Genomic DNA, 21548 nt, shown 5'->3' with positions numbered 1-21548 from the left:
GCCTGGAGAATCCCATGGATAGAGGAGCCTAGTGGGCTGCAGTCCTTAGGGTTGCACCGAGTCGGACACGACTGAAGTAACTTGCAATGCATGTGTTCTAATCCACGGTGCTATGGGAAAATTTGTTATGCATCAACAGCAGGGCTATCTTACAGGGATGAGGTTAGTTTTAGAGATGAAGTGTGCCTCTGAGATATGTCACAAGCATTCAAATCTAGGGGTGGGAAAAAGAGGAAGTTTAAGTCTGATGACCAGTATTTTCTCTACAAAGAAAAGAGGCAAAGCCATCTGTAAGGGTGGGAAGTAGGGACTATAAAGTTGAGAATAATAAAAAGAATACAATAGTTATCAGGTAGAGCTGAAAAAAGCCAAATAGGAATGAGTGCTTGAGCTAAAAAATCAGACATCTGCAGTGGAGTCGGTTGGTATATTATGTGATTTCCTATCACTATGCTTGATAACCCAGAGGGAATAGAGTAAGAGATGGTACGTTTCGCTTGATTTGACAACTGGTGAAGCAGAGACAGCAGAAAAACAACAGGGTCAAGGGAACTCAGGGTGCTGACTTAGCCCACTGAAGTGACTAACCACGCAGTCCAAGCTGGTAGACATGGAAACAAGTTGAGGAGGAAACACGTGGCCTGGGAGAGTGAGAGGCTGAGTGCAGAATCAACATTTAGAGAAACATAACGGCCATAGAAGCCCAAAGCAGTAACTCCTTAGGAATCAGAAGTCCCAGGTTATGGTCATGGCACACTATTAACAAACTTGGTATTCTAGGCAAACAGAAAACTTTCAGGGCCTTTATCTCCCCTACCGTTGGTTAAAAATACTCAAAATGTTAAGAACAGTGGCTTGCTTACAGTAAGCCTTCTGCAATGATTTTAGCAATTATTCTTAGATGTTTTAAAATTACATTGTTTAATACACATGTATAAAGCATAGTCCACACTGGGAAACCCAAAACCCAATTAAACTGACTACTACTGTGTTTTTTCCTAATCTTATCCTTCTGACTTCTCCCCTGGAGATAAAAACTATCTTGGATTTTGTGTTTATCCTTCTTTTTCCTAAAAAAATATGTCCTGTTACACATTGGTACAGGGCCTATTTCTTTACAGGCCAGATGAAGCTTTGGATCAGTGCTCTCTGAACTCCCCTCCAGCTCTGAGTATATGAGGTATGACAGGTGGATATCAAACATACACACCTAGTAGAATCGTATCAATGTTTGTTTTTCAAGGCTTTATAAAGCTAAAACACCGACTCTTCTGTTGAAATTTCCAATTCGACAAAAGGATATCTCAGTGAAACGTCTAAAGACCAAGACTTTTCTTTCAGTTTGCACCTCTGCTATAAAGTTCTACTCTAGAGAAAACCAACACAAGGAGCTAAATAATTTAAGCCCCTAACCCTGTCCGATGAAATCCTGAAATTCAAGCCTGAGGAAACAGGACAGAAACAGATGAGCTGGGAAAGTATACTTTTTCAATGACAAGTATTTTAATAAAAATTAAGAGGCGTGGTTGGGTTCATATGAAATAGTTTTTAATACAACATAGATTTATTTCTTCCATATATATGTGTATATGTAAGTAGATGAAAGTAAAACAATTGAATATTTTTGATGTTCATCAACAGTGCTCACATTATTTGTTTCACAAAAAACCACCTTTAAATAAGGTAAACACGAATGCAAATCTGCTGACCATATGGCTTTTCTCCAGGGTTACTGTCCAGCCTAGGACGCTGGTCTTCCTGGCTGTAAACAACCTGAGATTTTATATTTGTTATAGCAGTTACCAAGTTGATCAGAGTTAAGTAAATTGGACCAGGCAGTGGAACTGCTGTGTCAAGGGCAAATAAATACTCACCCCCATTCCCCATACACAGGTCTGTGTTTTTTAGACCTTGGTATGGCTGGAATAAAAGTCAGCTGAGACTGCTGGTACAAGGTAACAGATTAATGTGTTTTCAGTGGCTTATGAAGAGGCCACACCTATAAAGTAGGATGTGAGTATGTTCTGAACCTGAACAGTACCAGGAAGACAGTGGTCAAAAGAATGAGCAGTCACTATAGTAATTTTCTCATGGAATTTAAGTCATTTTCCTTATTCTACCCATTGAACTGGCATAAGAAAATGTATTTTCTAAAAGGTATATTCTCCCCAAGGACAGTCCTGCTTCAATCATTTAAAACATAGTATACAAATCACCTTGATTTTTATAACCTGCCTCTTTAAAAATGGTAATAAGTATAATATCATCCCTTTAGTTTCTGTCTACCTTGGAGTGTAATATGAATAGTGAAAAGTACAATAAAGGACTCTCGGAATGCCAGGAGAGGTGTAAGCAGCTACTGTTCTGTCTCACCAATGAAGGGTACTGCAGTGCGCTATTTGAAATTGAATCCGAATACACTCCTTGTTTACCTCAAGTACAGCTATCGGGAGAGCTAAGCATCATTTACTACCTACATTTGTTTATTCCTGGTAAGAACATTCGCAAATCACAGTAGCACTTCTAGAATACCCACAGAGAAAGGCAACCTTCCCGAAAGCAAATGTTCTTCTTCCTGGATAAGATCAAAATGCAGAACTCAAAGGCTAAGATAAGCTTCTGAAACATGTCTACATTTAACCTTTACCCGTAACACTTGACCTTCACTGAAATTAGGGTAGCATATTCAACTGTTTACTTTCCACTGTTTATATTCCAAACAGAAGGTAGCCTCTGAAAAAGGTCTCAAAAATAAGTAAGCTTCACCTCCCAACTTCTGACAGTAGTAGTAGAATTCAAGGCACTTCTTTACTCTAGTTTTTGGGAATGTCCTAAATCTCCAGCAAACTAAATCCAAATTAGTGTATCCTAGGCCCCCCCCCCCCCAAATCCTAAGCAAACTGGCTGCTTTAATCATTAGTTTACTAAAGAGACAATGGGGTGGTCTATTTTGTGAGCTAACAAAATTAACATAGGCAGGCATTCACCTATAGTGAGTGTTATTCACACTTTGACAGATCAGATGTATTGCTGGTTAAGTTCTAAAACTGGTGAGCAAAGAGGTGTCCTTCTAAAATAACAACATAAGGTTTTTCATGAATGACAGATGCTAGCCTAATTTGCCTCTCTAGATATTTAAAAAGCACAAAGTAACTCTTTTCTATTTAATCCCTTCTTTGAGTTATACTCAAGTAGCTAATTCTTTGCAATAGACTCATACTTGTTTTTCCTAAACTTGGTAGGAGTTCTGGGTTTCAAGTGTAGTATAGACAGTTTGGGTTGTCATCACCCAAATAAATGAAATCAAAAGGGTTTTGTATTTTCCAGTTAAAACTATTTTTAAATAAAGTTGAACTGTTGTGAGCTGCTGACTGACAAACATTAAGTGACCAGAATTAGGGGCATAATGGGTGTTTTTCCCTCCTCCTTAATACCATACCACCCTCTCCAGAAGAAATAGTTTACTTATTCACTTATTTATACCAGTAGAAGCAGAAGCAGAAATACTATTGTATTAGGGCTTATCTTGAATCTGTCTATAGAAGTTGGAACTAAACAAGATAGCTTTGCTTCATCCGGACAGAATCCTGTTTTGCATAAAACTTGTGGAAGAAGCATTCCATACGAGCCTACTTCCCCTACAAACAATGCTCAAGAGATCACTTTTGGAATTACTTGTCAGTATGCTTCCTCTGAGTCCCTATCTATTCCAGATCGCAAATCCCTTCCCATGCCAGACAGTTTTAAACTCAAACCACACCAAATCTGCAAACAAGCAACCAAATAAAGAACTAGTCTGGGAGATTACAAAGTCTCCTTTTGAGAGCCAACAAGATGCTAGGATAGCCAGAGCCTTGGGTTATTTCAGAAATCTAACTTTTTACACACGTCCCAGGCCTTCACACATTTCAACTTTGAGCTTAATCAAATTTCACACACAGGTGGAAAGCCTCTCTCTTCTCCACATGTACACTGGTTCCTCCTCTTCATTCTAATCTTCACTCCTACATAATCCACACCTACCGTGACAGCTAATACAATTTCTAGCTGGAATGTGGGAAAGAGAAAAGAAACCTATCCTAAGTTAGAAAAGTTTAGGGAACAAGATGTCCTAAGGATTCTAAATAAGAATGGGGTATATTTCTATATATAAATGCTATCAACATCAAAGACTCAGTAAACAGATGCACTAATCAGAAAAGGTCCATTCCTATAAATGCTAGAAGGAATTTGGTTCCTGTGAGTCAGAGAACAAACACAGTTACTTTTTCCAATCCAAATTTCTTGCCTGCTTGGATCCTTTAAGGTAACTTTAGATGATCTGTTTCATTAATGAGGAATGGGATATGAATTCTGATCTTGTGGTTACAGGCACTTAATCAAATTATCAAGCTATCTACAATGATGGTTTACTTGAAACATTTCTTCTCAGCATGAGGGTTTTTTCTTGCATCAAATGAGTAAGGACTCGAAGTGGGGAGAGGAAAAAAAAGGTACTTGTCAGTTTGAAAGTCACAGACAGTTTATCTTTCTATAATTAGATTAGGAGAAAAAAAAATGAAGAACCCACTGTAGCAGGAAGAAGAGTCTTCCAGGGTCTGGCATCTGTGAGGAAACAAGAAAAAAATTAGAGTTCTTAGTTCCTTTCAGTGACAAAAGCACCAACCACATCTGACAATAGGCCACAAAACTATAGCCCAATTAAGGTCTCTTGGTCTGCTGGAAGAATCTGTTGTTGTCAAGGGCAGAACACCAAGTACCTTCTGACCCTTAGCTCTTTAGTATCACTAATCACAAAGAAACTTACTCATTGATTTAAAAACATTCTATACAGAGATCAATATACAGTCCTTGTATCAATAGTTATCATGGGTGAAGAGAAAATCAGAATTGACCATCCAGGCAACTGACTTCTTCAGACAATTCTGGACTAATTCCAATTAACTTATTTTTTTCTCTTTTCATATACTCTATCTACTCATTAATTTAATAATATATTTTGAGCTGTTACAATGCACATTGAAAGTAAAGTCACTCAGTTCTGCCCGACTCTTTGCGAACCCACAGACTACATAGTCCATGGAATTCTCCAGGCCAGAATATTGGAGTGGGTAGCTGCCCCCTTCTCCAGGGGATCTTCCCAACCCAGGACCAGCTGAGCTATCAGGGAAGCCCACAATGCATATTAGGGGAACAAAAATGAACATGGTATTACCTGCTTCTGAGGCACTTATCTGGTAAAATATTGATAAAAACATAAATGGGATAAAGCATTTAAGTGCAAGGTGAACAAACCGTTTTCATGTATGTGCAATAAAAAAAATTTTCTGCTTACTCTTTAAGTTCCTTAAGGGAGTAAGTCATGCCTTGTGTGTGTGTGTGTGTACGTGCGCGTGCGTGTGTCTTTGTGTGTGTGTCTGTGTGTGTGTGTGTCTCTGTGTCTGTGTGTCTGTCTCTGTGTGTGTGTGTGTGTGTACCCAAAGAAGAGAATTCTGCAACAACAGGAGTTCAAAAAATGATGCTTTATTTTTAACTAAGAGGATAAGAAGATCTGTGGCTATTTAAGGATTCTTACCTAAATTTCCCCCCTTATTCCTCTGTGGTAACATGTACAAAAAAATTATCAGTGTGAATGACTTTATTAATTTTCCAAAGCAGAAAAGTGTTTAGTCTTAAGTGACAGAAATTTCTCCTAGGCTTTCACCGCAGAGTAGCCATTGGATAGGTAGCTATCCATACTGGATGAACACCAAACATTTTAAGCAGTGTGCCAGAGAGGGATTCAAAGTCCTCCATTTACCCAGGTCTGTGTGTGCTTTTCTGACACACTCCAGTGCAGTTGTGTCTCTTTCCCTTCTGGGACCAAATCCAATGTTCTGGCTTCCAGATATATTTAATAATTTGATGTCAGAACCTACCAAGAAAAATGGCCCGTCCCTAGAAGCAACTGATAAATATTATTGTTCTCAGCTAAGGGGTGTTTGCTTTTAGAATATCTTTTGTTTCTCACCAGAAGAAACATCAGTTTTGGTACAAAACAAACCCTAGCTCGCAGATGATCCATCTGCTTCACTGTTCAGAAAAAGTGAATGGACTACAAGGCAACAAGCCAATTACTCATTCATTCAATAAATATTCACTGAAGGCCTATCATCTCAAGACAGTGGGGATTATCATCCTATTCCCGGCCCAACAATATTTTGCCAGAAGCCATGTGGCTGGTCAACCTCAGCCAAGGCAGCCATTTGAAGCATCAGACCTGGCTCTGCTGTGGGTATATAGGGTGATCTCAAAGAAGGGCTTCATCTGTGAAAACTGAAAGATTTTGGTCTCTCTATATAGGTTTTGTGAGGTTCTGCTAAATCAAATATTCAGATAAGATCTACAGTGCAATAAGATCTACAGACTTTTGGAGACCAAAAACTTTAAAATGCTAGTTAAAAAGTATGAATTTTTTGATGAGTATTAAATTGTACTGCACAGGGAAAGAATTGCAAAGCAGTGAAGCACAGCTGTCTGATTAATCTCAGTCCATTAAAAAGGCATGATAGATCTAGAATGCAACTTTGATTAAAAAAAAAAAGGAAAAGGCAATGTGCACTAACATTAGGGAGAGCAACTTGGCACGTAACAGAATTCTAATTTAACTAGTAAATGTTTATTCATTAGCATGTAAAGCCATAACAGAGGCTATATACTTAAAAAACGAAAGGCACACACAGAGCTTTAATTTGGTACCATAATCTGAAAGAAAATTGGACCCAAATTGCTTTATGTCCAGTTAAATCTTGCTACCATCTGAAAAAATTGTGAAATAAAACTGAAACACTTACTTGATGAAATATTCAGTTACTGTGCATTTCCATCTATGGAGTAGAAATATTTCAAAATAAATACACCATGTCAATTGAAATTCACTCCACCGCCCTAGTCTTACTAAACACAAATGATTTATTCCTGGGGTATATGGAATTATATAATAAAGCAGAATTTAAAATTAGTGACTGGATTCTATTCACCATGGAAAAAGAAAATAGTCTTCCACCTATCAAGCCTTATGGCATATGACTAGGTAATCTCATTTTGGGGGAAATGCAACTATCCAAAGGGAAATGTTTAAAGGGGATCCTGTAGCCACCTAAAAATTAGCTCAAACAACAACAAAGACTGAGATCAAGGAAATCTGAATTTGGGGACAACATCAGGAAAAGGAAGTTTATATTAAATAAAAATGACAATATGTTGGGTGTACCAATATATGGGAATTTCTTTACTAGGGTGGTATGACATGAATTTCAGACCTGTTTACTCGGCATTGTCTCTGAAGCCTTGGGAAGACATCTGAATACCATTCTTAGGCTGGTTCTTATAACATTACTTTCATTTTGTCTCTACCCATTACCTTTCAGGACCCTGCAATCCAATTTCTAATCCCAATTCCCTATTGATATTATGCTTTAAAAATCAGGGATGATTTCCTCCTAGCTAAAATAGATAGTCTTTTTATTGGTCCCAAACTTATCCATGGAATCTGACGTCAGTGGTCACCTTTTTTTTCTCCTTTCTTGGTTTGAGTTTTATTTGCAAAAATGTAATTTTTTAAGCCATCAGTAATTCACAATTGAAGTAGGCATTTATTCATAGCTGAAACCAAAGGCTTGAGATGGGGGTAGAGAAATGGCATGAGAAAGGTGGGAGTGGGCAGGAAACAAAGAGAACTAAAAAGACAGGAAAAGGAAACGAGGGGATAATTCTGGTCTTGGCAGTTAAGAGACTCATTCAGGGTCCAGATCTGCCAACTACCAGCAAAGCAAACAATTTTTTGTGCGATTAATATGTATTTTATAATTAAAAAATTTTAATTACGAAAACGGTCCTTGTTTATAGTTTTGAAGAGCAGATGAGAATACTGATGAGAGCACACAGCATAGAGCTTTCTATTGGGAAGCTCAACTAGTATGCATGCGTGCTCAGTTGCTAAGATGTGTCTGACTCTTTGTGACCCCAGGCTCCTCTGTTCATGGGATTTCCCAGGCAAGAATACTGGAGTGGGTTGCCCTTTCTTTCTCCATCACCCTGTCTTGAAAATATTCTTTAGGCTTCTGTGATCTTATACCTGCTTGTTACTAACCAGGGTTAGCAACAGGGTGAAGTGAGTGACGTGCTTAAGATGCAAAATTTGAGGAGGAACTCACTCTCAGGGTCATATGGGTGCAAGGTATTTGGTATTCAGACTGAACATGTCCTGAGATAATTAAGACCAACTGTATTATTTACCATAACACACAGCAAAAGCATTTTGCCATTATTTCACTTACTGTTTTTCCATGGGAGAACATATGGCAGAGACTTGGGAACACGCATGCCTGAAGCCAGGTTACTCTTATGTTCCATAACTATGTTGCTTGCAGGGCTGCAAAAAGAGAGATGAATTTGACTATGCTGGCATATTTGCATTCTTTAGGGAGGCACACATAAGACAATCAAAATGTGTTTTTTGTAATTTGGGGAAAAACAACCACCTACATTCTGAAATGTAAACACATTTCCATCAAAACATTCTTGCAATTAGAATGATTACCACTTCTCTGGAAAGCTCACTGTTCTGTACAGGCATTAAGATGGGTTTAACCATTTTCATTTTCTAGAAATTGAGATAAACAGCAATGCCATCTACTGTTCAATTGTATGACAGGCTCATCAACTCACTCAATATACATAAGAGATAAAAAATGCCAAGGCAACCAAACTAAAGGCAACAAATCTCACAGAATTGAGATAAAATTAAAATTGTACCAATGGAATTCATCTTTAAGTTTTTCTATCTCAGTGCATACATAAACTACAAATAACTGTACACTTGTAACAACTGACTGTAGGAGCTAAAAAATAAAAATTGGTTAAGTATTCTATTTGAGGAAAAAATAAAGTCTACTATCTAATACTTTCATTTTCTAATTTGGAAATGCTCTCATTTAGGTTTGAAATACGATCTTTTTTTTCTTGTTGGCCACACTGTATGGCTTATGGGATCTTAGTTCCCCAGCCAGGGATGGAACCTGCACCTTTGGCAGTGAAAGTGTGATGTTCTAACTACTGGCCTGCCAGGGAATTCGGAACATGATCTTAGAAGGTTTGAAGATCAAGTGGTAACAAAAAATCTTAGAGATTTTAATTAGATACAAAATCAGTGGGGAAGCAGAGATGAGTTTTTTCCCTATCTAATTGGTATTATGGATTGTCCAATCTCAAATCAGGAACTTTTAAGATTACTTTTTCCTTAGACACTAGTTATCCAGAGCAAAAATAACACATATAGTACAGCTACATAAGTTTTTCAAAGCATTAAAATAACATGAACTTAGCAAAAACTCTAGCTAAGACATAAGAATGGCTGGCGCCACTGTCTCCTGTGCTAGACTACAAGCTAGTATTTTTGTGTTCCCACAGGAATTAATGCAAAGCATGTGACCTTTTTATGACTCAAGGAATAAATAGAAAAAACCCACCAAAACTATATCTAGACAAATTACCACCAAGTAACATTATTGAGGAAAGAGGTCAATACATGCTCTGGAGCCTTCAGTTGGTAACAGAGCACTTTGATTCTGGGAGGATGTGGTGGGAATGAGATCTTTTCATTTACCTATTGTTGCCACAGTAGTTGGCTGTGCCCCAGACAAATGGGGTGCTGGTCTGTTCCCACAAATCTGCCAAAGGAAACAAAACACAGTTTGTGGTGCTACTAGGTAAAACACCAATTCATACTAGTGGAATTTGTGAGATGAGAAATAATAAACAAGTTCAGAGAAGCAAGTAAAAACTGGTCAAGTACCCTAAGAGACACAACAGCAAGAATTTAACTGAAGGATATAAACACAAGCGACATAAATAATAATAAACGTGCCTAGCAACAACCAAACACAGATGGTATAACACAATTTATGAAAAAAACATATGTAAAGTAGTGTTTCTTTTTCAATCAAGTGGGAAAGGCTGTTCCACGTGTCTGCACAGAGATACAAATGTGTTTGTACTGGGGCTCAATAAGAATAATACGGCATTCTGAACAACATGGTATGTTCATAAAAAAGGGAAACCTTCCTTCAGTTTAAAGCAAATGACTTCAGATTTTGACACTGTGGAGAAAGAGACGTAGAGGCCCTTCACCTTTGTCCCAGTCTTCATCGCAAGGAGGGCACCGCCATGTGCTCTCAGCCAGAGTCTCTTGTCCAAGGCTCCTGGTTTGGTTGACTGCAAGACAACAGAGATTCTGACTTAAGAAGGGGACACTGCCAAGTTATTATGTTTAAAGGAGTCAGTGGCTTAAAAGGTTGCAGGGTCTTTGTTTCTGAAAAATGGATAGGATGAAAACTAAACAGGTCTTATCTCCTTTCCAACAGAAGACAAGAAAGAGAAGCAGAAACAAAGATGTTTGCCGTATTTATGGTAATAAAAGAATTTTTATTTTTAAATGAATTATTAGTAAAATGAATCAGATTGTTCAAAGTCTGGCACACATAACCTGACAATCTTTTGCTGCTAAGATTAAAAATCTCAAAGGCAGAAAAGTATTGTTTTTCTGAAATGATGAAAGCCAAAAATCAAGGTGATAATGTAGCATCATATAAATCTGAAGGCGCTAACCTCCAGTACTGAAACATCTCAGCTAGTCAGTCTTACCAACATCCTGCTCAATACAGCTTTTGTCATCACAGCTTGAGATATGATGACTGATTTCAGCCCGAGGAACCTGATGGCGAGCATTGAAGGGACAAGTCGCCAGTTTGTTTGCGACATCAGGATGATTCTGTGAAAAAAATTAAAGGGGTTTGTCAATAAACTTGTGGTGGAACTGTGATAGGTACACTCAGCAGAACATTGAGAGAGTTATTTATCACCTATACAGATCACAGAGACATTACCTCTTTGTTATGATTATAAAGACTGACAACACAGATACTGGGGTTAAAGTGGTTTATAAGGAAGTAAACAGTTGAATTTAGGATTGGGTATTTGAATCATATCTTCTCCCTGTTTACTTCTCAGGGTCATGCGAGTCGGGTGGCACAGCCTGTAATGGCACAGCTCTCTGGATGTCTTTGAAAGCTGATATTCAGGATGAACAGCAACACTAAAACACACTTTGTCTGCATTGCAGTAGCACCCCTGCTACTGCAGTACAAGAGTGCAGGAAAATAGCTGTGGGAAGGGAGCTGCAGAAGAGGCAAAGCCAACGATTTTTCAGATTAACACAGGAACACTTTTTAAAGTAACGAGGCCTGAAATGAGGCTCTGAACAATTTGTCCTTTATTTCAGCTATTTCACTAAGGAAAAGTCCAGATAACAGAGAACTCTGTTGACCAAGTTCCTTATTTTAATATGAAACAAGAAAACAAAACAAAGTGTTTAATATAACCCAAATCCTATGTTAAGTTTACCAGCAACTAAGAAATTAGGAGAAGCAAAAGATATATCACAAATGATACTCAAAAAAGTAAAAATAATGTAAAATGGGGAGAAGGGTGCAAAAAAATAGAAGATGGAGAAAATTGTGAGGGCAGCTATCTCCCTGATTTTTTAAAGGGATAGTGGGCATTCTAATGCAAAGGTTTTGTGGCTGAAGATTAAGAGCATTAGGAGAGGGGAGTTATGACGATGTCTTTTTACCACTTGGCTCCCTTTCCCAACCTTTCTCCTTGGGACATGTCTGAGAGCCTAGAGGAGGAAGTTGTGGTGGTATCTGCTTGTCTGTCATGTCTAGGTTCAACCTTAAGGAATTCTTGCTCTAGAGACTGAAAGGAGCTGAGAAATAATCAACAATGGCATTATAATCATGTCTCCAGGACTGCGAGAGAAACATCCCTTGAAGAATGTTAATGCATATGTGAACTGTATGCAGGTTTGGATTAAATACCTAAATTGTTTTCCAAGCATAAATCCTGGCAGAACTCTGGCCTCTGTATCTGACATTTCTATTCTAACCACCCTTTCAAACTGTCTCAATTAATATATCAGCATTAAATTAGCTTACATCGACTAAATCTACGAAAGGTGACCAGAGGGAAAAAACTCTTTGAGCTGTCTTTTTTTTTCCCCTCCCCTCAAAGATGCTTACTGTTGAAACTAAGAGAAATAGTTATTTTTATGAATAATCTTTTCTTAGGTTAACCTCTAGCTGTTCAACTTCTTTAACATTTCTAAACAAACAAATAAAATCAGAAATAAGTATCACAGTACTCAATCCTTATCAGGACAATAAGTACATCAAATTTACAAGGCAAGAATGATTTCTTGTAAAAGAAATGACTTCTAGTAAAAGTTAGTGATTCCTCTGTTTCACAGAGGGTGAGAAGATTGGAGAGAAACTGTTTAAGGGTGCTGTGTCACTAGTTGGGGGAAAAACCAAAATGAGAAAAAACTTACATACCCAAGAAATAAATTCTTTTCTATAAATGTTGGCGTTTAACCCAAAGCAATTCTGGCATTTAATTAAAACATATATGCTAAAATTATTTGATATTTATAAAATTTGGCTTTTTAAAAGAACTACTCAGGAGGCCATCACCGGGCAAATTGAGAAAATAATATCGTACCTTTCTGCACTTGATTAGATGATAAGGAAACCTGCAGGCCCTGATCTGGTGGTTTTTATCATAGGGGCATTGTAACAGCTTTTCAGGGTCCAGAGTATCGACTGAAAGAAAAACAGGGTAAGTATGAAGCTTGACAGGCCCTGGCAACAGTTCAGCATCCTTGGCACATGGATTTTTCAACAGCATCTGTAAGAATTGAACAAGACAGCCTAACAACAACTTGAAAGATTTTTTTTTAAGGGTGACTAAAAACACCTGAAAATGTAAGATAAAACTGTGTTACTGAATCTTCATTAAGTCCAGCAAAACCAGCATTCATGGGGGAGGGTCAAAGTTCACATTTGGTTGTACATAAATACTGTTGTTTTTATTGTTGGTAATCCTTATTGTAACAAAAAATTAAATGATACGTCTTTTCCTTTTCTGAAAGTGCTAATTCAGGGTCATTCTTTTCTCTAGCTAGTTCAACCAAAACTTCCCAGGCAGTATACTGAAGGTTGGAACGGACAATGTATTGATATACTGATGTGGGAGTCCACTGCACATGTGCCCCCTAGTCCCCGAGTCTTAGGGCAAGCTGAGGGTAGTTAACCCCCTACACCAGCATCCTTATTTACTAGCTTGCCATGACATGAAAAAAGTTGGTAAGCACTGTTCTATATCAGTTATATGTTCTATGGAAGCTTAGGAAATATTCATTCATAGATTTATTTTTTTGTCTGTCTGATTTAATGTACTCCTCGAAATAGCTCCTAGTCACTGAATCTAGTTACCTCTCAAAAGAGACCGAGTCAGTTCAGTTTAGTTCAGTTCAGTCGCTCAGTCGTGTCCGACTCTTTGCAACCCCATGAATCGCAGCACGCCAGGCCTCCCTGTCCATCACCAACTCCCGGAGTTCACTCAGACTCACGTCCATCGAGTCCGTGATGCCATCCAGCCATCTCATCCTCAGTTGTCCCCTTCTCCTCCTGCCCCCAATCTCTCCCAGCATCAGGGTCTTTTCCAATGAGCCAACTCTTCGCATGAGGTGTCCAAAGTACTGGAGCTTCAGCTTTAGCATCATTCCTTGCAAAGGAATCAAAAGGTTGATCTCCTTCAGAATGGACTGGCTGGATCTCCTTGCAGTCCAAGGGACTCTCAAGAGTCTTCTCCAACACCACAGTTCAAAAGCATCAATTCTTCGGCGCTCAGCCTTCTTCACAGTCCAACTCTCACATCCATACATGACCACAGGAAAAACCATAGCCTTGACTAGACGGACTTTTGTTGGCAAAGTAATGTCTCTGCTTTTCAATATGCTATCTAGGTTGGTCATAACTTTTCTTCCAAGGAGTAAGCGTCTTTTAATTTCATGGCTGCAGTTACCATCTGCACTGATTTTGGAGCCCAAATAAATAAAATCTGACAGTCTTTCCACTGTTTCCCCATCTATTTCCCATGAAGTGATGGGACCGGATGCCATGATCTTCGTTTTCTGAATGTTGAGCTTTAAGCCAACTTTTTCACTCTCCTCTTTCACTTTCATCAAGAGGCTTTTTAGTTCCTCCTCACTTTCTGCCATAAGGGTGGTATCATCTGCAAATCTGAGGTTATTGAGATTTCTCCTGGCAATCTTGATTCCAGCTTGTGTTTCTTCCAGCCCAGCGTTTCTCATGATGTACTCTGCATATAAGCTAAATAAGCAGGGTGACAATATACAGCCTTGATATACTCCTTTTCCTATTTGGAACCGGTCTGTTGTTCCATGTCCAGTTCTAACTGTTGCTTCCTGACCTGCATACAGATTTCTCAAGAGGTAGGTCAGGTGGTCTGGTATTCCCATCTCTTTCAGAATTTTCCACAGTTTATTGTGATCCACACAGTCAAAGGCTTTGGCATAGTCAATAAAGCAGAAATAGATGTTTTTCTGGAACTCTCTTGCTTTTTCCATGATCCAGTGGATGTTGGCAATTTGATCTCTGGTTCCTCTGCCTTTTCTGAAACCAGCTTAAACATCAGGGAGTTCACGGTTCACGTATTGCTGAAGCCTGGCTTGGAGAATTTTGAGCATTACTTTACTAGCATGTGAGATGAGTGCAATTGTGCAGTAGTTTGAGCATTCTTTTGCATTGAAAGAGACCAATACCTTTACCAAATTGGTAAAGGTTCCAAAATTTCATATTTTGGAACATAATGAGAATAAAAACCCCAGAGAATTCTTTAATCTGATGATCATGAAATTGGCCAGATAAAAAGTAGAAAGAATTAAAAAAAAAAAAAGTAGAAAGAATAATCTGCAAAAACAGAGCCTCCTAAGTTTGAGACAACTGCAGATTTATGGGGCTACTGTGAGAAAGCCAACCCCTAACCTATATTGTGCAATTTTAAAGTACCCTTAGAAGACTATACTTTCAGGCTCCATTTCAATAGTTTAATAGACACTAGCGAAGTTTCTCATAACATGTAAAACTACTCTTAGGTTCTGCAAAATGTCCAGGCTGAGCCCTAAATTTTAAGAATCTTGGTTAAAGAAGAGAAGTTAAACAGTTAAGTACATTTTGAATATATTATGAGGACAAGAGGCAATCTAATAAAATGCTGTTGCCATCACTGAAGGCAATAATACAAGTGAAATAAGATAAACAATTCACATTTGATAAGAAGCTTATAAACCAAGAGACTGCTATGAAAATCAGAAGCCAGGGGAATTGAAAGTGTCCCCGGATGAGTGGTAAACATGGGATAAATTGCTAACCATGATCATGATGCAAATGAGCCAGAAAGGTGACTTGAAGGACAGAATGAGTAGGAACGAAAAGTCTTACAGGACAAGCAGGCTTATTATGCCAACCAGGCTCATCCTAAGCAGTGATCTTTTCACATTTCTGAAGCTTCAGGATACACAGGAAGAGTATACAGATGAAATTCTTGTTAGTTTCCCTCCATTTAATCCATTTCATCACAAGCAAATGATAGGCCATGTCAGTAGCTGACAGACTGGACATAGTTTATAATTCATACATATTTTAGTGCCCATTCAGCAGCATACATCGGAGTTAATAATGATAGCTTCCTACTAAAATGCTTTACTTTTTGGTCTCTGATAACTTAGGTCTCGGAGAAGGCAATGGCAACCCACTCCAGTGTTCTTGCCTGGAGAATCCCAGTGACAGAGGAGCCTAGTGAGCTGCCGTCTATGGGGTCACACAGAGTCAGACAAGACTGAAGCGACTTAGCAGCAACTTAGGTCTGCTCTAAATGGTCTTTTATTTAAAGATTAAACATTTTTCAATTTTATGTTTAATTTACAAATTTTAATGGTAATAAGCAACATAAAATTCATCACCTTAACTATTTAAAAGTGTACAGTTTATTGGTGTTAAGTATATTCATATTGTTGTGAATCTAGACAATCTCTAGAAATTTTCACCTTGCAAAACAAACTCTATCCCCATTAAATAACTCCCATTGCCTCCTCCCTGAAACCTCTGGCAGCCATTATTCTACTTTTTATTTCTATGAGTTTGACTATTCTAGATATTTCATGTAAGCGAAATCATATGGCATGTGGTTTTTTGGTGATTAATTTATTTAAATTACCACAATGTCCTCAAAGTTTATCCATAGTGTAGCTTGTGACAAGATTTCCTGTAACCATTGTATTTGCTTTTCTTTAAAACAAACAAACAAACAAACTTAACAGCTCCTTCTGATCAGTGAAATGAAAGAAATATTTCCCTGCTGTACATGGATGTAGCACAGTTTCTTAATCAGTTCCCTTACTGATACATTTATGCTGTTTCTAATTTTTACTGTTATATATAAATGCTGTGGCTAGCAATCTAATATATACTTATCTGTGCACTGTACGAGTATTTTTCTTGGGCAGATACCTAAGAGTACTGCACAAAGTATTATATGAATTTAAAGTTGTAACAAATACTATTGAACTCCTCAGCAAAAAAATTTTTAGAATGTCCCTTAAATTGGTTTACCTGTTTTTTAACATTTAAAAAATTTTAAATTTCTTTTTAATTAGAGATAATTGCTTTATAATATTGTGCTGGTTTCTGCCATACATCAACATGAATCAGCCATAGGTATACGTATGTTCCCCTCCCTCTCACCTCCCACCCCATCCCACATCTCTAGATTGTTAGAGATCAGCAAAAATCTTGAGTGACTTTTTGGGAATATAACTTAATTTGGAAAACAAAGTAGGCCTCATGGACAAGCTTCCTCCAAAAGCACAGACTCAGATATTCCTCACACTTGGATAGGGCCCAGAACCCATGGTGAGAGATGGAGGAAGCTTCACGGAAATGAGGAACCAGACCTGACAAGAGTATTATCAGCTAAGAGGCACTGCCTGAAGACAGAAGCTGGAGAGCTTCAGGAATCTGTCAGATTATAGAGTTTTAGATCAGTCGGGGGGAAAGGTCAAGTACATCCTAAACAGTATTTCTCATTTTAACTTGATTCCTGGTGTTAAATCACTTGAGGACTGTAGATTCTGATTCAGCACTTTTGAGATGAGGCCTGATATTATGCATTTCTAACATACTGCCAGGTTCTTTTTTTTTTTAATCTTAAAACAATGAAACTTTACCAAGACACAGATAAACAGAAAAAAATGCTATGCTTAAAGGAGTTGATTCTTTACAAGCCAATATATTTTATTAAATTTACTTATTCACAAACTTAAAAATTTTAAATAAACAGCAAAATCAATCATTTTCTTCTTTAACACACATCTACTGATTAAAAAAGTCTGTGCTATGTAGCAATAATTACAAGAACCAAGTGACATTTTTCTAGGAAAAAAATCACCACTGGAAAAAGAATAAGAGACATAAAAGGAGATGATGCTTTCTAATTTAATAGAGTAGTACGCTTCCAAGAATAAAGATAAATCTCTTGTATTTATCTCACACCGAAATCTCAGATTTTAATTAACAGATTTTTAGAAAAATTAAGGAAGTAAAAGAGGGAGCCCTAAGGAAGATCAAGGAGAATCAGACTTCCAGATTCATTATTCTCAAAGTATGGGCCTCAGATTAGCATTACCACCTGGCAGCATGTTAGAAATTCAAATTCTTGAGTCCCAGACCTCCTGAATCAAAAATTTGGGGGGAGGGCTCCAGAAACCTGTGTCTTAACAAGTATCCCAGGTGATTCTTCTGCATGCTATAGTAGATATTTAATAAAGACTGTTTCCATGGAGTTTCTACCTGTTGGTGATAAAGGTTCTATTGGACTCTTCCTTGAAGGCAGAATGGAACTAAAATATCTTTCAGTCAGAACTTAAGAGATTCTGAACAAGATAGCAAAGTAGGAAATAAAGGCAGCCTTGTTGACAAGTTTCATCCACTCAGATGTTCCTTAAACTTGGTCAGGGTCTAGAAACCATAGTGCCTAGTGGTATCAAGTAGGGCACAACATACAAACAACATACAAGGCTCTGGTTCTTACTCCGTCCCCAACAATATAACCATGGGTTAAATTAGTTAACCTAGGTTCTGTTTTCTCAGTTGTAAAATTCTAGTGTTGAATGAAATGGTTTTTCAGGCCTCTCTTGTTCTACCCTTGTATGATCCTAGCTCTCCGCCCCCATTTGATTTTCTGGGCCATTGAGATTCCTGGATCACTAGAGAAATAAGAATTCTCCCTAGGATTTCTTTAATCCTAAAAACTCAGTGCACATCAACATGACATATACCATTTTATCCCACAAAATAGAAACCAGGGGTTACCATCCCTGTGTCACTAACAGGAGAAACTGAAGTTCTGAAGAATGAAAATTCCTCACTTAATAAATAAAAATATGTAGTTTAACACAGGTGTCCCAACTGCAGCTTTCCCAAAGCTTGATGACTTCTCATACTTTTTAATTTCAAGGATCCTATTTCAAATTTGGACATTTCTCTGCATTGCTAAAACAGTCTCACTTTCTCTTCCAGCAGTTTAGCGAAAAAGTGAATCTTTCTCAACACATTAAAAGTCTTGTCAGAGAGAAAACTACATATAAGCAACCTATTTTCTAAAAGCAACAAGAAGTACTTACTGTAAGTTTCTTCCATGTTGGGAATTAAGGAGCCAAATCCAAAGTGCTGGGGGAAAAAAAAAACTGGATCAGGAAATCAGAAATAAAACGTATCAAAAGAAGCCCTAAGAAGTGGATCAGACTAGAACTGAAGTCACCCAAGTTTAATATAAAAAACCCTTATAGCACCTCCCTCTTCCTATTAGTTTCTCCCCTTTAAGGCATTCTTTACTACTTTGAACCATTTTATCATTGCCTAACTCACACTCTTAGAATAAATTCTAGAGCTCACAGTTAGGAAAACCAAACATGACTACTACTTAAGCTGTATTCAGGCGAGAGGATGTCAGTTAATTTCAAGTGCCATTACAACACCTTGCCACTGTTTACCATCCTTTAGGGTTTGATGTTGTTTAACATTAGAAGGGGCAAGTCAAGCCCACAAGAATGTTATTTAAACTGCAGGATAAACAAAGGAATAGGGTACTATTTTAAAGTTCTCAAGTCCTCAAAAATACAGGATGATCGGGCTGCCAGTCTGGCTTCCCCCTGCTTCTGGGGGCTGGGGAACGCTGGAAGCCTATGTCAGACTGTACAGGCAGTCCATTCAGTATGCCCAGAGACACTCCAGTTTACTATTTCTATGATTTTTCTTAAACATGATTAGGAAGTATCACACTTTTCCCAGTGATGCTTTATTACCTCCCCCGCCTCCACGCTAAACCAGACAGACTTGGTTATTTAAATTTCTCCAGGTAATACTCATTCCCTCTGCGCACTGAGGAAACATTTCTAAATGTTAGTACTCAAGAACTGTCCATTTTATAGTTGACAGAATCATAAAAGAATAAGTCTGTAACAGAAACTTGTAAGATTAAAAGACAATTTTTAGTTTGAATCCTCTTCCACCTGACTCTCCCCTATTGAGCTGTGATTAAACAAACTTATCATTACAAAACAGACTAAATTTATATAAAACCATCCCCATAGTAAACTTAAAACTGGCTAGATTTACAGTTATTGTCCCTAGAGCCAGCTCTCCTCATACAATTCCACACCCCTTCCCCCCATTCTATGACATAAGCAGTCTTGGAACCTATGATAGGAAATACAAGTGATCAGCTGGAACTTGTTTAGTAATTTGCTGCAGAGCCTATTTGTAAATGACAATCACTGGTGAAACTGCCATGAAAAAATAATTTTCATGTCTGGGTTAAGAAATTTTGACCTTCCCTTTTATATGTTATACATAGTTACTCTATACTTTTTCAACAAAAATAAAAAGAGAATTGAAAGAGCCAAACACTATGTTCCTTGATTTTAAGCAATTTAAAGGCACTATCAGTGCCAGATTCAGCAACTTGCAGGAAGCCCCCCTATCCTCTGGAGGCAAAAAGCCTAAATTACAGTAGATTAAGGGCACTGGAAACTACAGCCTCATCATTCAGCCTTGTCCATGTAAGTATCCTATCACTATCAAACTGTTATCAACTTTTCACATTTTCCCTAGTACTAGACGGCGGTGAAAAGGGCACTCAGCAGTCAAGCTTGGGAGCTGGCTGTAGCCTGAAGCAACGGATAACACTTAACCGAGCTGGGGTCTCAGTAAAACCAACATTTTCCCTCCTTTAAACAAAAGTCAAGAGTCCATTTAAACAATGGGACTAAACAGGAGATGGTGGGGAAGGTGCTTAACTTAAAAAACCAAGACTAAGGAGCTAGGGAGGCCCTCGACGGGGACGAAGCAGTGGCAGACCCACCGGTTGCCTGAACACCTTTGCTAAGGACCCACAAGGCGCGCAGAAAAGGGAATATACTAGAAGGTGAAAGTATCCCAGTCCACTATCGGTGAGATTTTTGGAGGTCCCCAAGCCAGAAACTGGGCGTCTTTCCTACCTCGGCGGAGACACGCTCTCGTCTCCCCACGGTCGTCTTCGCTCACACCCGTGCCCCAGCAACGCTCCCTTCCGGCCTCTGACGTTAGGGGTGGGGCCCCCACTTCCTGTGACGCAGGGCTGGGCGTCGGGGAGAGTGCTGGTGCGGGCGCTCCGATGACTGCCTTCTCGGCCCTCCCTTCTTGGCTTCCGCCCATCCTCCGCTCAGGAGGTGGTGCTCCGGCACTTGGAATGACCGAAGCTTTGCGTGGGTGGAACTCGCGCTGCCTTCCCGACCTCTGTGGGGGCCATCTTAGAAACTAGAATGAGCGCTGAGACATAGCGCTCGAGGAGGGGATGGGACACCTTAGAGGTCAAGTGATAGTGGTGAGAAGGAAGCCATGTTAGTGCCAGTTGTCCAGTTCAGTTCAGTTCAGTTCAGTCGCTCAGTCGTGTCTGACTCTTTGCGACCCCATGAATTGCAGCACACCATGTCTCCCTGTCCGTCACCAACTTCCGGAGTTCACTCAAACTCATGTCCATCGAATCGGTGATGCCATCCAGCCATCTCATCCTCTGTCGTCCCCTTCCCCTCCTGCCCCTAGTCCCTCCCAGGATCAGAGTCTTTTCCAATGAGTCAACTCTTCGCATGAGGTGGCCAAAGTATTGGAGTTTCAGCTTCAGCATCAGTCCTTCCAGTGACTAGAATGGACTGGTTGGATCTCCTTGCAGTCCAAGGGACTCTCAACAGTCTTCTCCGACACCACAGTTCAAAAGCATCAATTCTTCCGCGCTCAGCTTTCTTCACAGTCCAGTTCTCACATTCATACATGACCACTGGAAAAACCATAGCCTTGACTAGATGGACCTTTGTTGACAAAGTAATGTCTCTGCTTTTCAATATGCTATCTAGGTTGGTCATAACTTATCTTCCAAGGAGTAAGTGTCTTTTAATTTCATGGCTGCAAGAGAAAGATAATTTAGATTTTTGAGTGGAGGGAAGAGGAAAATTGAAAAAGAGATGAACAGAAGAGGTCATCTCCTCCCACCCCCCA

At 38.8% G+C, this 21548-nt stretch overlaps 1 protein-coding gene across 2 annotated transcripts; it reads right to left on the bottom strand.

Moving 5' to 3' along the window:
- Positions 1 to 1526: 1526 nt before the first annotated feature.
- GTSF1 (gametocyte specific factor 1) lies at positions 1527 to 20595 on the bottom strand. 2 transcript variants are annotated; one of them, XM_004006272.6, is made up of 9 exons: positions 20516 to 20595; positions 18641 to 18686; positions 12598 to 12698; positions 10684 to 10810; positions 10171 to 10254; positions 9647 to 9710; positions 8319 to 8413; positions 6834 to 6866; positions 1527 to 4605 (listed from the first exon to the last, which is right to left on the bottom strand). In XM_004006272.6, exons 2-8 carry the CDS (start codon positions 18654 to 18656, stop codon positions 6850 to 6852), a joined length of 504 nt encoding a protein of 167 aa, XP_004006321.1. In that variant the 5' UTR covers positions 18657 to 18686; positions 20516 to 20595; the 3' UTR covers positions 1527 to 4605; positions 6834 to 6849. The 2 variants fall into 2 exon arrangements, with proteins under 2 accessions (XP_004006321.1, XP_042102562.1); XM_042246628.2 differs by lacking the exon at positions 6834 to 6866.
- Between the last annotated feature and the right edge of the window lie 953 nt (positions 20596 to 21548).

The sequence above is a fragment of the Ovis aries genome, chromosome 3 (assembly GCF_016772045.2).
Source record: "Ovis aries strain OAR_USU_Benz2616 breed Rambouillet chromosome 3, ARS-UI_Ramb_v3.0, whole genome shotgun sequence".
Taxonomy (NCBI): domain Eukaryota; kingdom Metazoa; phylum Chordata; class Mammalia; order Artiodactyla; family Bovidae; genus Ovis; species Ovis aries.
This window is presented reverse-complemented; position numbering and strand designations above follow the sequence as displayed.